At 46.7% G+C, this 17,724-nt stretch overlaps 1 protein-coding gene and 1 long non-coding RNA gene across 2 annotated transcripts in view; one reads left to right on the top strand and one right to left on the bottom strand.

Annotated features, from left to right (window-relative positions):
- Window positions 1–17,724, bottom strand: part of LOC309528336 — a 187,799-nt gene that overhangs the window by 155,199 nt on the left and 14,876 nt on the right. The window lies entirely within an intron of this gene.
- The window catches only part of JAG1 (jagged canonical Notch ligand 1), a 67,208-nt gene that overhangs the window by 16,462 nt on the left and 33,022 nt on the right, over window positions 1–17,724 (top strand). The window contains exons 3-5 of the mRNA XM_082215447.1: window positions 2,406–2,457; window positions 13,389–13,643; window positions 14,874–14,934. Of these exons, the coding sequence (XP_082071573.1) occupies window positions 2,406–2,457; window positions 13,389–13,643; window positions 14,874–14,934 (368 nt within the window). The remainder of the gene's footprint in view (window positions 1–2,405; window positions 2,458–13,388; window positions 13,644–14,873; window positions 14,935–17,724) is intronic.

Below are 17,724 nucleotides of genomic sequence, written 5' to 3' on the forward strand. Positions count from 1 at the left end.
CAGTGAAAACATCCTCTTAACTGAAGGTAGCAGGAGTGACCATAATTGGCTCTTTGTTTTTTGGTGTGGTATGCTTCCAACTTGCTCTAACATGTTTTGGCTCTGTGCATTGACTCAGGAGGAGTGTTGCTGCAATTAATCCAAGGCGGAAGGCTGCCTTGACAGATAGAACTGCCTCCAAGTTGAGCTGAATGTATATTTATGTTCTGGCTCTGGCATCTTGTGCGCTCTCTCTCTCTCTCTCTCTCTGTGTGTGTGTGTGTGTGTGTACACTTGATGGAAGAAGGGTCCTTGAGTCTGTGCTTTAAAAAAGTCTATGTTGCGCGGGGACAAAGGCCTGTACAGTACGCAGCGCTAATGAAATATGAATGCAATAATAAATAACGATAATAAAAAAAAGTTTGGCCACTCATTGCAAGATGGGGCACATGTCTCTACTTGCCCAACTTTTGCTTACTTTTCCAAGCATTTTCCCACAGTTATCAGTGAACGAAATGGAATCCTCGTCTGCTTTCAATATGAAACATATTTAGGCTGCAATCCAACACTGTCTATTTAAAAAGCAAGCTAGACTCCCCCCTCCCCCCCATTCAGAGGCTGCATGCTGAGCTAAGTCGTGAGAAATGAATTTGCTTTTGAATTCTTTTCGTTCTCGCTCTCTCTCTCTTTTTTTAAAGTCAGCGTTATGCCTTACACCTTGCAGTTGTTTACTTTTCTTTCAGGGAAGCTGTTTGTCTCTGCAAAAAACTTAATTCCCTTCTCGCCACCCTTGCAAATGGATTGATAGCCAGTGCTAACAATGTCATTAGTCAGAAGGCAAACTTTAAGCTTATGAGTCACAACTTTCTTTTCTGCTGCCTGAGTTAGAGTCTTAAGAGTAATTTCCCTTTCGCCCACGTCCCACGAAGCTAAGGTGACTGAACACTGACACCTGGTCACCGGAATATTTTGGCACGCTCCCAATGTGTAGGCTTGTGGAATTGTCCGGCTGAGAAACCAAGCTCGTTCATTGTGTGTGTGTCTAAATTTCTATCCCTCATGGTCATTGTAAAAACTTCAGATTTTCCAACCACAACAACTTCAATCTTTGCATGACTACAGGACTCTTGGTATTTCTCTCTCTCTCTCTCTCTCCTTTTCTTTCTTTTTTCTTTTTAAAAAGACCATTTAAAACACAGACGACCACTCCAGATGTGTCATTTTAATGTGCAGAAAGATGAACCAGGGGCTGCCTTGGCATCGCACACCTGCGTGTCCCACAATTCTCACCAATATTTTACAGCATGTTGTAGCTTGCCGTCTCGTAAAATTCACCACTTAAGACTTGTAGCATTTGATGGTAGGCTTCATAGAAAACATCCCTGTCCCTGAATTATCGTGGGTTGGTGTCTGTGTGTCCTTCCTCCTTGCCTGCCCCTCCCCATGCCACACTTTTAAATGAAGTTTTCTGAACTTGTGGGATGGAAGGAGGAGGGACACCTGAAGAAAGTGTGATTAACTCTTGAAGATTCCTTTCTCTTTCCCTGCTCAAGGCTAGGGATAAAATGTGCTTTGGTTTAGTTAGCATCCTTCTTGCCTGAATATGTTTGGCTTGTGTACATCCCAAGTGTGCAGGTGGCAGTTAGCCTTTTTATTTCTTCCCTCTTACTCCAAAGAGGTTTAGGGTTGGGTTGTGAAGTCCCCCACCCCTTTCCTTTTTCTTTTTAAGACTGCTTTATGCAGTTCTCTCCCTCCTCCCCCCCCCTTCCTAGATTCACCCGTCCTTTCCTTTAGTTACCTGATACTTGTGGGAGCAGCGATGGCTTTGCCACAGACAAAGCGTTCAAAGAGGTGCTGAAAAGCAGAGACTCTAGAGATTATGGTTCTGAACCTTGACAGTTACAATCCTTAGCAACCTGGCTTTGGGCATGCAGAATGGGGAAATGTTGGGATCTTGCAAAAAAAGGGGGGGTTTTAACCCCCCCTTTTTAAAAATAAATCCTCCTCCTTTGGGGGCTACTTTCCTTTCTTTACAGCATGCTTAAGAAACTACAGCAACATATCAGCTGTGCAAGGCCTCAAACGGTGGATGCGGAACTTCCTGGTTAAGAATGTGAGATGCATTAGTGATGACAAAGATAAAGAGACCTTTCACCTTAAATTGCTCGAGTCCGTCTGGATAAGGTAGCTTAGTCAGACTGGATAAGGTAGTTTAAGCAGCTGCAAGAGGATCACATTTGTCTCGGCTGTAATCTATTGCCTATTTATGTTTAGAGGAGCACATGATTGTCAGGAAAATGCGTGCAGAGTCGTTTCTCCAATGCACACTCTAATAAAAAGATGGCAGCAGCTCCAGTGAGCCCCATTACCACAATTTCTATTTCTATTTTTAAATACTAACATGGTGTCTTTTGCTCTCTTTACAGAGATCCTACACGTTGCTGGTTGAAGCCTGGGATTACAGTAACGACAGTGTTAGTAAGTATGCACATGGCCTTTTTTTGTGTGTGTCTCCACCCTTCGCCACGGAGCTGTCTAAAAGCAAGCAGCAAGGACAGCTTAAATAGAGGAAGGGGCTGGATCTTTGCAGAGATTCTGGGTCGGAAGAAGTATGCACTGATCCTTTATGGGAAGGGGCAAATGGAAGGGTATGAACCAGCCCCCTCGGATGTGGGACCCCCCCTGGTGTTTTGTAGTTCACAACATCTAGACAGTTCCAGGTTGGAGGCTGGTGTGGAGCTTGTCTGTTTCAGCCTGAATTCTGTGCAGGAGACAAGCTTAAAAAGGTAAAGGGACCCCTGACCATTAAGTCCAGTCACAGAGGACTCTGGAGTTTTGGTCTCATCTCGCTTTATTGGCTGAGGGAGCCGGCGTACAGCTTCCAGGTCATGTGGCCAGCATGACTAAGCAGCTTCTGGCGAACCAGAGCAGCGCACGGAAACGCTGTTTACCTTCCCGCCAGAGTGGTACCTATTTATCTACTTGCACTTTGACGTGCTTTCGAACTGCTAGGTTGGCAGGAGCAGGGACCGAGCAACGGGAGCTCACCCAGTCGCGGGGGTTTGAACCACCGAACTTCTGATTGGCAAACCCTAGAAGACAAACTTAAATTCCCCTAATTCCAGGGTGAGCTTCACTTGAGAATGATCTGCACACAGCGAGGGTTGCCCAGTAAAATGGCAGCTGCCTGAGCCTCTGAGCTGAAAAGACCCATCTGTTTGGAGAAGCAATCTCCATGCTATGTTAGAATCCACCAGTAGACCATGGGTCGGTTGGTGCATTTCCAGTAGCTGGTATTAGGATGATGGCGGGGAATGTCCCCCAGAAAATTGCAAGTGTTCTGTGCTTCCGAGTCGAGCTGAAATCCACAGATCTCCATGCAAGTGGAAGTTCTTTGGTGTGTTGTGGTAAAGGTGACTGAAAACAATGCTATTCAGCCTCCAGAGAGGCCAGGGTAGTCTTCCAACAACATCTCAGTTTGACATCAGCAACAATGGCACTACTTCAGTCATTTCTGTGCATGAGATTACGAGCAGTCCGCCCTGCCATTTCTCGGAAGGCTGCAAAATTGTGTGGAAATAAACAGGTTTTGCAGTGGACTCGTAGGTGCAGTCGATTCAGATTTTTTCACAAACAAGTGTGCTTTATAAAAACACTGATTCAAAGAAACCATTCTGCAGAATCCTTTTCATCTTTAAGTAAAGCTTTAAAATTTGGTTCATGTGGTTGTCTCTGCTGTCCCTTTTCCACGACTCAAGGGGCATTCAAACTAGTGCCCCCCAGATCTTGCTGGATTCGCACTCACATTCAGCCTATGTTTGTGACCCATGTGCTTCACAAACATCCTACAGCCCCTTCATGCAGTTTTGTTGTGCGAGCACCAATTTACAGATGACCTTTTGGCAGCTCCCAAAGCATACCCCAATCACGAACGTTGCGTGATTCCCATGTAGCGAAAGAAACGGACAGTGGGAATGGCACCGTGTCGAGATGGGTTTGGCTAAACTGCCATCGAAACTTGTTGCTTAATGGGCGTTTGATTAGATCCCTTTTCCCATAGAGATACTTTGGATCCCTTGTGAGTTGAATGTTTTGGCTCCTGAATGCCACAAACCAACCCAGAAGTGAGTGTTCCGGTTTGCGAACGTTCTTTGGAAACTGAACTTCTGATTGGCTGCAGGAGCTTCCTTCAACCAATTGGAAGCTGTGCCTTGGTTTCCAAATGTTTTGGAAGTCGGACGGACTTCCGAGGTACCACTGTATTGGTTGCATCTGTAGCTACCCTTGCTTTTCAGAGGTAAATGAGAGCTTGCGGTACTTTCTCCAGATGTGCGCCAGCCTCATCTCTTACTGCTGACACTGCAACTGCCTGGCGTCTTAAAAGGCTGCTTGCTAGTTGCATCCTGGCCTATGCTCAGAAGTTGACAGTTTTCTCAGTCTTGCTGTTGCCCTTCTTAAACCATAAATATTTGGCGGTATTATCTGTCGTGACTGTTTGCACCAAGTTGGGCGGAAGGTTCTACTTGGTTTTCCCCTGTCGAGGCTAAAAGTATTCCAACTTGTTCAGGCTTTGCATACAAAAATGGCTCCAGGGCTAGGATACAGGCAGGCGAAGTGACACGGCCAAAATACGTACTTCAGTTGCACAGAATAGTTTTCCTAACATATATGAAGTGCTTAGAGTAATTGTGCTTTAAGAGAATCCTGTAAATCTGGTGTTGCTACTATTCACATATCGCAGATCTGAATCATTTTATAGGGACGAAAACTCAAATGATGTGCTCATTGTAAAACTCTTCTCTCCTATCCATGCAATCTTGGTCATTCTCTTCCCCAAATCATTGTGCAAAATTATCTTCCAGGGAAAGCTGTCTTAACAGCACCTGTCCAAATGGGTCTTGTTAGAGGCAGCTTATTAAGGTATTGCCATAAAGATAAAAACAAAACAAAAGACGTTGTTATGGTACTGCAAAAAGAGTCACCCAAACACTTTGGTTCCAGAATGAAGTGCATCTTACAATGGACACTGGTGACATTGGATGATGGATTGCACACAGATATACATGCTTATGTTAACCTCAAATGGAAAACAGGAGAAATCTTTTACAGGTGTTTCTGCATTGACCCCTGTAAGGAAATGCCTGCGTTTGAAAGACGCTGTTGTTTGCCGGAGGATCCCAGTCCTTTTCATTCAGAGCCTTTACTATCTCTCCTTTGAATAGATCTCATCTTTATTTCATGAAACCGAAATTTCCAAAGCTTCACAATGAGCCCTTTATTTTGCCTTAACATTCTGGAGGCAAAAGATGTCCTCCAACCAAAATGTCAAAATGCATTTTCTGAACCAGAAATGTTTGACCCAGTTCAGATGTGGCCCTGCATATGTTTGCAATTTAAACTTGCAATAGATTGAGCATTGTATATTTTAAAGGGATCACACTAGAGATCCCTTACAATGAAGAACGCCTCCTCTCTTTTTCTGTTTTGTCTCTTATTTACTACTGGCAAACATTTACCAGAACTTGCTGGTGAATAGAGTACAATTTTCCTGCTTTTTGCTCTTTTTTAAAAAAATAATAATAATAAGATAGTTCAATTTCTAGAGCATTTTACAGATGCCTAGTGTGCTCTGATTTGCAATGAGTGCTTTGCCCCTTCCTGAAAGTGATTAACTTGGATAACTTTTTTTTTTTTTTGAATTGCAAACCTCAAACTTGGCTAGTTAAAGAATCACAGAACTGTAGGGTTGTAGGAAGGGACCACAAGAGTCATTTAGTTCAACCCCCTGCAATGTAGGAATCTTTTCCCCAACTTGAGGCTTGAACTCATGGCCCTGTGATTAACAGCCTCATGCTCTACTGACTGAGCTATTCCAGGTGAGATGGTGAACACCAGTCTCCTAAACCAAATCGATAGGAACAGCTGGAAATAGTTAAGGGTGTGTCTTGAGGATGGGGGTCCTGCTGCCCTCCCAGATATTTTGGGACAATAGTGCCCTGACCATTGGCCATGTTGCCTGGGGCTGTTCAGAACTGGAGTCTAGTAATGTCCGAAGATCTGCAGACTCTCCATCTAGTCTGTCTGTCTAATCTTGCATCCTGTTTACAGCAGCATCCGGCCAGTTACTTCCAGGAAGCCCTCACGCAGACATGGAGTCAACAGCCGTCCCCAAACAAAGATGCCCTCTTATTCAACGCCTGGCGAATCTCAAAAAGGCCAGAAAGATCTGTTCTTGCCGGGTTAGCCAACGAGAATGCATCTCTCTGTGCCATTGCTGTGGTTTTCAACTGTGCCATCCTTGTCCTCTGAGAATGTAACTGGACCACCGCTGCTTAGATGTCAGTGGCTCAGAGATGGAAAGAAGACAAGAGTCCCTATCAGAGAAGAATGGCAGATTAAGTTGCTGGACTATGCCGCATTGGCAAAAATGACCAGAAGAATCAGAAACCGGGATGACCCAATTTTTAATAAGGAATGGGGGAAATGCATAATTTCCCTTAAAAAGCATTGTAAACAATTAAAATCGTTAGTAGGATTGGAATAGCACTTGTAGTTCAATGTTGAGTTTTGGGTATAATGGAGATTTAAAAAAAATTGGATTAATAGAAGAGATACAGGAGGAAAAGGTCAATATAAGGACCCACAAAAGAGAGGAGGGAAGTTCAAGAGATTCCTTGGAATTCTCTTTTCATGTAGGTGGTTGGATAATGGATTGTAAATTTCTACAATCTGAAAAGCTAAACTATAAAGAAAAAAGAGAACGTAACCGGACGTAGGGTGGACCACCCTGTTAAAAACGGTACACAAATATGTGTGTTTATCGGTTTGGGGGCAGAAGTGAGGCAATAATAAATAGCCATTAATGGATGAGAGCTTGGGAGGGCTTTCTTCAGATGCTTTCTGGCCTTGGTCTTCAAGCAGAAACTGCTGGATGTGCTCGTAAAGTTTGGTTGAAGTCTTGCCTTTCCTGATGCTATCTTTTGGCATCATCATCATCACCGCCGCCACCTCCTCTGGCCCTTGGCAGCTGTTCTTAGCTGACCAGGGTCGTGGTCATTGATGGAAGAGCTTCCCTCAGTGTTTTACTTGTTGCTGCTATGTCTGAGAAGCCATTCTGAAGATGGGACTCATCTGAAGAACTAACTCCAAGCTCTCCTGTTCCGCCTTCTGATTCTGTAGCATAGGAACAAACGTGTTGTCAGAATTTCTCCATAAATTGAAGTCAAGGCACTGTATCCTGAAGATTCGTAGGTTTTTAGTGCAATGCATTGGTTTGTCCTCTGTAAGAGCAGAACTTTCAGGAGTCGGTACGTTTGTTCTCCATCTTGAGGTGTGTGCTTGGAAGAACAGGAATGTTGTGACGCAGTCGAGTGCCGTATTGAACTTCGGCAGCATGTTAGACGCAGGTGTGTGCAGACCCGCGTATCTGAAACCTGTTGTGAGGGTCATAAAGGGGAAATGGCAGACAGATTTCTGAAAGCCAGTTCCTGATGAGACCCAACTAAAGTGCCCATTCTGCTCAGGGCTAGGTTTCAGCATTGAAGATGTGAAGTTGCAGCGCTGCTGTAGGAATGATGATTTGCACAGGTCTTTAGAGCAGGTTAAAAAGTACCGTATTTTTCACTCTACAAGACGCACTTTTTCCCTCCTAAAAAGTAAGGGGAAATGTGTGTGCATCTTATGGAGCGAATGCAGGCTGCGCAGCTATCCTGGAAGCCAGAAGAGCAAGAGGGTTCGGCGCGCACGCATCCCTCTTGCTCTTCTGGCTTCCGGGATAGCCATGCAAAGCCTCTTGAGTGCAGTGGGAGCGCTTCTCCCTCTTCACTCAAGGCTTTGCGTTGCTTTCTTGTACCTTGTTTTCCTCCTCTAAAAACTAGTTGCGTCTTATGGTCGGGTGCGTCTTATAGAGCAAAAATACGGTACCCATTTCACAACTGAGAGAGACTACAGTGGTGCCTCGGGTTACAGACGCTTCAGGTTACAGACTCCGCTAACCCAGAAATAGTACCTCAGGTTAAGAACTTTGCTTCAGGATGAGAACAGAAATTGTGCGGCGGCAGTGCAGCGGCAGCGGGAGGCCCTATTAGCTAAAGTGGTACCTCAAGTTAAGAACAGTTTCAGGTTAAGAACAGACCTCCAGAGCGAATTAAGTTATTAACCCGAGGTACCACTGTATTCTTAAAACTTACATATGCATGCTACAAGGGGTAGGAGCTTCCAAGCTACCAGAGTCTCAGGATAGCTTTTTAAAAAAAACAAAATAAATTGACTACCCAAGAGTTTTTCGAGTGCTGGAAGGAGGCTGTGGTGGAGCATTTGCTTAGCTTGCTGAATGATCCAGGTTCAATCTGTAGCATCCACAGGGATATTTTGAAGGACCTTGAATAGCCAGTCTGGAGAAGGCTGCTCTCTGAGGCCTGAAAGAGCTGCTGCCTGCTAGGGGAGGCGATATCAGGCTACGTTGGACCAACGATTGTGACTCTGTGTATTATCTAAATTGGCTTCCTGTGTTTCACCTCCTCCACAGTTGCAGCCGGTCACATTAACTGCATTATCTTATTCGGGCTCCCTCCCCTCACCCCCACCAGTTCGCCAGTAGCTCCTCCCAAAAGCCTGACTCACCTAGTTTGTTCATTCAGATATTGGATTTATTTATATCCACCTTCCCTCCAAGGAGATCAAAGTGGCGCACATCGTTTTTCTCCCCATTTACCTTCCCTGCAACCCTGTGAAGTAAGTTTTAGGCTGATGGACTATGCCTGGTCCAAAGCCACTTAGTGAGTTTCCTGGCTGAATAGGGATTTTGAACCCTGATCTCTCAGCTCTAACCAGTGTACCACACTGCACTGAGTTGCATGAGCTTGCTCCAGTCTTCCAGTGCAGTGGAGCTGAAACTGCATCACATGGACTAAAGCCTTACTGTGGTTTCTGTGATTCTTGCACAGGCTATGCAGGGTTTGCAAAGCGAAGCCAAAAGCGTATTCCTGGGAATGTGAATCCTTCCCCCGCCCCCTTCATTCAGTTCCTAATTGCTGCAGTTCCTCCTTTTTTACCCCTTTGATTCAAATCATATGATTCCTGTGTGCGGAACAATGAGAACTGTAAGGATCGCTTTCTCTCCAAGCTGGCTGACTTGACTCTTTGCACTGTCTGCCGCCATGGGATTGCCAGTCCTTAACCTTCCATCCTTGCGGCCCGGTAATGGCAGGTTTGTACAACTCTGAACTAATTTCCTTTTGGTTTCGTGCATGCTGCCAAGCAGGGAGAGGGAGCGAGGAATATGTGGAAAATCCTACCAAAGCTGCTTACGAGAGTGTCCTTGGTGGTGGTTGTTGCTGCTGCTTCCCCCTGTGTGGTTGCTAATAACTGGCCAGTAATGCCACATCTCAGGAGTCACTTTTCTCTGTGACGCCGCATGATCCCACTTAGCTTTCCCTGGGCAGAGAAGTGTGTGAAGAAGCATCAGTGTGAACTGGTCTGTATGAGTGTGGACGTGGGTGGCGCTGTGGTCTGAACCACTGAGCCTCTTCGGCTTGCCAATCAGAAGGTCGGCAGTTCGAATCCCCATGACGGAGTGAGCTCCTGTTGCTCTGTCCCAGCTCCTGTCATCCTAGCAGTTTGAAAGCACGCCTGTGCAAGTAGATCAATAGGTACCACTGCGGCAGGAAGGTAAACGGCATTTTGGTGCACTCCGGTTTCCGTCACCGTGTCCTGTTGTGCCAGAAGCAGTTTAATCATGCTGGCCACATGACCCGGAAAGCTATCTGTGGACAAACGCCGGCTCCCTTAGCCTGAAAGCGAGATGAGTGCCGCAACCCCATAGTCGCCTTTGACTGTCCAGGGGTCCTTTACCTTTTAAACTTTGCTAATGAGTATTTTGAGTCAGGCCATTGGTTCTGCCTAGCTCAGTATTTGTCAGCACTGGCTGGCAGTAGCTCTCCGGTTCAGACAGGGGATTCTCCAGTGCTACCAGGAGATGGCAGGGATTGAATGCAAGAACATGGGGGCTCTCTGGCCAGACCCCAAAAGAGTCAGCAGTGGCCTTTGGTTGACAGCAGGAGCTGGAACACAAGGCCTGGTTCTGGCTGCAAGTGCATAGTACTTATTTCATGCTGGGTTTGCAAATAGCCTGTGACTGGCGCTAATTCGAGAGGGGGGGGGGGGGACGGACGGACCATTTACTGGTATGTCTTGCATGGTGATTTGCACCAGCATACAGATCCTTTCCCTGGAAGCTGGAGGACAAGCAAGACAAATGATTTCATATATTGTTGTTGTTGTAAACCGATGGAATTTATTTTGAAGGCTGGCATAGAAGTACCTTAAGTAAAAGAGTGTCCTATCCCCAACGATCCTTTTTTGAAAAGTGGATGTATAGTATCTATTCACCTTTTTCTCTCCCATACCTTTCAACATTTCTCTGATGAAAACAGGGACGTCCTAAGGAAAAGCGGGAGGGACGCAGGTGGCACTGTGGGTTAAACCACAGAGCCTAAGACTTGCGGATCAGAAGGTCGGCGGTTCGAATCCCCGCGACGGGGTGAGCTCCTGTTGCTCAGTCCCTGCTCCTGCCAACCTAGCAGTTTGAAAGCATGTCAAAGCACAAGTAGATAAATAGGTACCGCTCCGGCGGGAAGGTAAATGCCGCCCTAGTCCTTCTGAGTCATGGGGGAAATTTGACTTCATGAGCATTCCTCATTTTGTTTAATATTTTGGATACTGCCCTGCTGCCACCTTACTAATACCTAAGCAAAGTTGCCAGCTAGCATGGATGCTTTCCCCCTCTTATCTTTCCCTTCTCCCTCCTCCCTTAGTCTACAGAGGCAGCTCTTGGCTGTTTTATGATAGATTTTCGGTCTGCAGTCCAGCAGGTTGTAAGGTGCTGTCAGATCATTGAAGTCTCGAGGCCGGGCTAGCAAGCGAAATACCACAGATACGTACCAGGTCCCAGGCACGTGTGAAATATTAGGGTTTTTGCTGATCTGTTGCGTAGCTGTTTTAGGTTTTCTTGAAAAGTCTGGGAGGCCGTCCTAGAACCAGAGAATCTTTGAAGGGAGACTCCAGGGGAATCTTTGCTTCCTTGTCCAGAGCGATAAAAAGAATTTTGAGCCCTGGCTACTACGACTAAAAAAGAGGGGGTAATTTAACACGACTGCTTGCTTTCGCAGAGGGTGGGGGCAGAGAAAACCTGAAAACCAGGTGAACTTCTGAAAGTGGAGTGCCAATGTCACCGCTTGGCTCAGAAGGGAAAGTGTTTCCAGCTTATACCTGCCTGGCAGGAAATCTCTAGCATGAATCTTGCCCAGAGCAAATAGGGTTTTGCAACACTTCTACTGTAGTTGGCCTGAGGGTGTTTATAAGTCAGATGTGAAACGATATCTTGCAGATGGGTGAATAATCAGAACAAAGTTCAGGGCATTTGCAAGCAGAGAGTTTTGCATTCTTGTTGTTGCAGAGTACAGCCTCTCCTGCCTTTTGCCTTCCTCTGGTTGTGAAGAAGCCATTTTTCTCTTGGGCTTTGCATTGGTGCTCTGGCTTCGAGGTTTCACAGCGAGCATTTCTAGGCATCTTAGAGTAGGGCTGGGCAATACCTGGTTTTTGACATCGCGATATATCACCAGCCAAACACCGCGATACAACAATATATTGTGATGTCTGAAATAAGGATGGAGTTATGTAGAGGCATTGAGTGGCTGACCACATTTTTACCCGCGTTGAGATTTTTGTATGGCGCACGCAATATATTGCCAGGTCAAAAATTATGAAACCGATATCACGATATGTACTTCAAACTGGTTTTGGACAATATATCGCCCACCCCATATGAGACAGCCACAACCAGCCTCCGTGGATACAGTTTAGAGCTAAATAGACTTGAGAAATATGGACCACTTATAAATGCCATCTCCAACTCCGTGAAAGATACCATCAATGGTGTCTCCAAAAATTTTTACACATCACTTGGGAAGACAGGCGAACTGATGCCAGTGTACCGGAAGAAGCAAAGATCACCAGTGTAAAAGCAATGATTCTTCAACATCAGCTTTGTTGGACTGGTCATTTTCGGATGCCTGATTATCGTCTTCCAAAGCAACTACTCTATTTCGAACTCAAGAATGGAAAGCGTAATGCTGGTGGTCAACAAAAGAGGTTTGAAGACTGTCTCAAGGCAAATCTTAAAAAATGTAGTATAAACACTGACAACTGGGAAACACTGGCCTGAGAGCGCTCCAATTGGAGAACAGCCTTTACCAAAGGTGTCATGGGCTTTGAAGACTCTCGAACTCAGGACGAAAGGGAGAAATGTACTAAGAGGAAGGCACGCTTGGCAAATCCACACCGTGATCAATTCCTGCCTGGAAACCTATGTCCCTACTGTGGAAGAACATGTGGATCCAGTCACTTACGGACTCACTGTTAAAACTGTGTTCATGGAAGACAATCTTACTCGGCTACCAGTGATCGCCAAAGAAGAAGATAAGGGCAGCTTCCTATGTGCTTACGGCTTCAGTATGTGTGCGCATAATGGGAATTGGCATAGCTAGTAAAAGGGGGGGGGGAAGGAAGTATGTTTAAAAAGATGAAACGTTTAATATCCTCCACTCATTAGATTGTTATGCCTTCAGGCAGGGCCTGCATCTTACTTTGATAGCAGTGCCTAAATCTTCAAGACAGATGATAATGTGGAGTTTAAATATTAATAAGTGCTATCCCACAGTCAGATTAATCTTGTGTAAATAGTCGTAGTGGTTTTGGCGATGTTGGGTAAATGAGGCAACGCTTAGTGCTTGCCCATCTGCATAAACGCTCAGCAGCCGGCAAGAGTTTCAGTTGCTGCCGTGTGCAGAAACCACGCAAGGTGTGTGCATGTGTGTGCTTGTTGCACAGGGTTGTGGATCCCTATTTTGTGTAGAAGAAAACGTATGTACAGTTGTACCTTGGAAGTCGAATGGAATCTGTTCCGGAAGTCCGTTCGACTTCCAAAACGTTTTGAAACCAAAGTGCGGCTTCTGATTCGCTGCAGGAAGCTCCTGCAGCCAATCGGAAGCTGTGGAAGCCCCATCGGACGTTCAGGTTCCAAAGAACATTCGCAGACCAGGGCACTCGCTTCCAGGTTTGCAGCGTTCAGGAGCCAAACGTCTAAGTACCCAAGGGGTTTGAGATTCAAGGTACTGGCATCCATGGGGGGGACATGTGGGTGAATCAGCCCTGAGCTTTGAAGGAAAATCATTTCTCCAGGCTTCTCAGCTGTGCTTCACTTTGGTGGGGATATTTCTGTGTCTCCTGGCTTAACCTCGCTGATTCTTCTTCCTTTGGGGGGTGGGTCTATTTATATGAAAAGGAGCGCCGCAACGGAGACCCACCGGCTGCTCTTTCCCTTCTGATTTCTGTTTTCTTTCTCCCTTAAGACGCCGACAGCATCATCGAAAAGGCATCTCACTCTGGGATGATCAACCCGAGCCGCCAGTGGCAGATATTGAAGCAGAACGCAGGTGTGGCTCACTTCGAATACCAGATCCGGGTCACCTGCGACGAGCACTACTACGGCTTTGGCTGCAACAAGTTTTGCCGGCCGAGAGATGACTTTTTTGGGCACTACACCTGCGATCAGAATGGCAACAAAACGTGCTTGGAAGGCTGGATGGGTCTGGACTGTGACAAAGGTTTGTGATGCCCGTGTTACGTTCCCTGGGTATTGTGTTGCACTAGGAAGCACCAAAGATAATTTCCGTTCCCTTTAATTTCAGGCAAGCCAAGGGCAAACAGGTCAGCTATTTAACCGAGAGTCCCGCACCATCCAATGTAAAGTTGGAGGGTTCTTATGCCTCGTTTAACGATGCATGATAATGGGTCTTGCAACCTCAATTTAGTGCAGTGTTTCTCAAACTTGGGTCTCTGGCTTTTGTTGGACTACAGCTCCCATCATTCCTAGCTAGCAGGACCAGTGGTCAGGGATGATGGGAGTTGTAGTCCAAAAACAGCTGGAGACCCCAGGTTCAAGGAAAACTGATTTCGCGGCTCAATATAACAGAGGTTTTTGAATGGCGGAGGCTGAGATGGACTTATTCAGAGTTGTGCTTGAGGAATCAGTCTTCTACTGAGTCAGGCAATTGGTCCATGTAGCTTAGTAGTCATCTACTTGCTGCCAGTCAAAATTGGAAACAAGATGCAGGTAAGAATGGAGGCCCAGCAGTAGAACTCCCATCATCCCTGGCCATGCCGCAGGGGCTGATGGGATCTGTAGTCCCAACAGTAACCCTAGGGCCACAAATTTCCCATCCCTGGTATAAGGCAGCTTCATAAGTCCACACACATGACAGTAAATCAGATACGTTTCATAGTATGAAGAAGCAAGGTTGTTTCTTCTCTGATAGTGAAGCTTCAAGAGAAAGGTGCTTGCTCAAGAGAAAGGTTCTTTTTAGGTTACGAGCCTGCATCCTAAATAATACTCAGCTGTGGGGCTGTGCCTTTTCACTTTCAAATGCAAATCGGTTTGCAATGATGAGAAGTAGGGGTGGAGATCTGTGTAGAACATTTTGGCTCTTTTGAAAGGGAATGGACTCTCTTCCTGAGAAAACGTGGAGACTTATAATGTATATGTTGGAAAGAGAGTGTTTCGCACATCAGGGGAGGCTTTTGAAAAAGGGACTTAAATTTCTGCTCCAGGGATGATGGAGTTGCTGTCATGAGACATTACCTACCCTAGTTTCTCTTCCAGTAGACTTGATCCAAGGGACCTGTTTAAACCTTGGATTTGGTAGGATTACAGAACTAGCGGGAGATTAAAGTGTTCCCACGAGGGGCGAGAGTCCAGGGAAAGGGTCTCTTGTGCTGTTCAGGGTGGGGGAGGACCCCAAACACACCCTTCTAATCCCCCCTTCTTCTCTCCACAGCCATCTGTCGTCAGGGTTGCAGCCCCAAACACGGTTCTTGCAAATTTCCCGGAGAGTGCAGGTAAACTAAACAAATCTTCCTTTGGCTAAGCAATCGTAACTTTTCAAATTAAACAGGGGGCTGTCTAGCCAGGGAGAGGGAGGGAGGGAGGAAGAAAGAAACAAACGCTACCCCCTTCTTCCCGCTGCATTATGAAATGTTTAATTGCATGTTCTCCATTCCCGGAATCAGTGAGGTGAAATGTTTCCCTCGCTCGAAATGCCCAGCAATCTGTCCGTGTTGGGCATGGAGGCGAGAGGACAAATGCATTTGTGGATGTTTCGCAAGGAGCTGCGGCCGAAATTCTTCGCAAACTCCCCCCCCCCACCCCCTGTGTGCAAAATCTGCTGATCGAGGCATTTTCCTCTATAGTGTGTTTAATTACATTACTTGCTTTCATCCCTCCCTCCCTCTCTCTTCCCCATTCCCTCAACTTTGTCCCCCATCAATAGGCAAAAGTTGAGCATTCTTTAGAATAGGATTAATGCAGCTCTTGGTTCCTCTGGTCTTGGGAGCCAGACTTGGGAGTGATGAGAGGTTAATAGCTTGGATGGAATCTTGTCCGTAGATACCGATGAAGGCAGAGTCCTTTGCCGTAGTCTTTTGAAGTCTCTTCTGTGCTGGCCAGCAGACAAGGAGAAAGGGAGGGAGGGAGAGGCAGAGCTTGCATATAGCCAGACAGTATAAGGGATCCAGCTAGAAAGCCAAGAATCTCATTTGCATGTATTTCTAATAATCGGTTTCCCCTTTCGTATCCAGGTAGGGTTTCTGAATGATGTTGGGGTTATGTAATCCTTGTTTGTATAAGGCCACTGCTTTGTTTTTGTTTTTTAAGGCCAGCATAATTATCTGTCTCTTGCATAAACATCAACCTTCTTAGCTCATGCAGCCTGCTATGGTGTCGCAGATCCCACAGGGTAGAATTTAATTCCCAGGGGTTGGTTTCCCCACTTTGCTGGACACAGAACTGGACACAGAAATGTGGGCTGTCACCAAACCAGGCCAAGCTTCTCCAGTCCTTTGAGCCCAGTTCCAGCGTCTGCTTCCTCTCCTGCGTCCTGCGACGCTGAGATCCGCAGACCCAGAGTGGTGAATCCACCCTGTGTCTTAAATGGGGAAGGTTTAGGGGCGGTGGGTGTGGGAAGGAGGGAGTTGTCCAGCCCTAGGAGCGATGCAGATCAGTAAATAAGAATAAAAAACAAGGTGCAGTGGTACCTCGGGTTACATACGCTTCAGGTTACAGACTCTGCTAACCCAGAAATATTACCTCGGGTTAAGAACTTTGCTTTAGGAAGAGAACAGAAATCGTCCTCTGGTGGCGCAGCGGCAGCAGGAGGCCCCATTAGCTAAAGTGGTGCTTCAGGTTAAGAACAGTTTCAGGTTAAGAACAGACCTCCGGAATGAATTAAGTACTTAACCCGAGGTACCACTGTACATTCTTTCTGTGGCACCTCTGTGGGGCTTAGGAGCCCAGTTATGTCACCCCTTGCCTGCAGAGCTGGCAGCCCCTCGCCTTTTTTCGAACACCGTCCCTTGTGGAGTGTTCTCTCAGCCTCCTCTCCTTGGGAGTCTTTGGGCAGCTGCTGCTGTCACCCCTGATCTCTGAACTGCCCTGCCTTCCCCAAAGAGCGGTGCCTCCTCACACTGCCCCACAGGGGCCAGGGAAACACACACACCCCGGCCAGCCCCAGAGGCACCATTCACCTGGGATGCTTGTAGCCAGGGCTGCTGCAGCAAACAGCCATGCAGAGACGCGAGAGGGCATCAGAGGAGGGAGAGAAGAAGAAGAAGAAGAAGAAGAAGAGTTTGGATTTGATATCCCGCCTTTCACTCCCCTTCAGGAGTCTCAAAGCGGCTAACATTCTCCTTTCCCTTCCTCCCCCACAACAAACACTCTGTGAGGTGAGTGGGGCTGAGAGACTTCACAGAAGTGTGACTAGCCCAAGGTCACCCAGCAGCTGCATGTGGAGGAGCGGAGACGCGAACCCGGTTTCCCAGATTACGTGACTACCGCTCTTAACCACTACACCAAGAAGGACAGAGGCCAGTATGCCCGCGGCACCCCTGACCATCATTCACAGCACCCCAGGGTGCCACGGCACACTGGTTGAAAGCCACTGTGTTATGTGCCTTGGTTGTGCATGCTGCTGCAGGCTACAATTCTGCCCGGAAGAAATGCTCACGAGTCTTTGCAGTATTTGGGGTGGCACGTCTCCTTTTGCCAGTGTCTGAGCACTTGCCTGCATGGGTGAGGAGGCGCTTCCCCTGTGACGCTGCCGCTCCCCGTGGCTGGATGTGATGGTTTGCAACAGCTCAGGCGAGATGCAATATTCTTATGTAGCAGAGGGGGTCTTGGAGAGACATTGTTGCAGCAGTCATGTCCCGCAGCACCTGTGTCTCCATCCCTGGGGTTGTGGTTGTGCAAGTGTCACAGCATCTTCTTGGTCTTGGGTTCATTCCCCAGCTTCTCCGGGTATCGCTGGGAGAGGATTCCCTGTCTAAGGTTCTGGAGAGCTGCTGTCAGTCACGGTAGACAGTGACCCACGCCCACCCAGAATTGTCTGCATCACAGAGGGTTGGACTTACATGACCTTTCGCCCACCTACAATTCTATGAGCTAACTGGAACAATGCTCTGACTTGTGTATATGTTTGAATATGGTGTTGGTTGGTTGTCTGCAGTCCTAAGGGGACTAATGTTCTTAAGTAATAATAATAATAATTTATAATAATTTATTATTTATACCCCGCCCATCTGGCTGGGCTTCCCCAGCCACTCTGGGCGGCTTCCAACAAAACACTAAAATACAAT

Source organism: Podarcis vaucheri, assembly GCF_965113315.1.
Source record: "Podarcis vaucheri genome assembly, chromosome: 3".
NCBI classification, from domain to species: Eukaryota; Metazoa; Chordata; class Lepidosauria; order Squamata; family Lacertidae; genus Podarcis; species Podarcis vaucheri.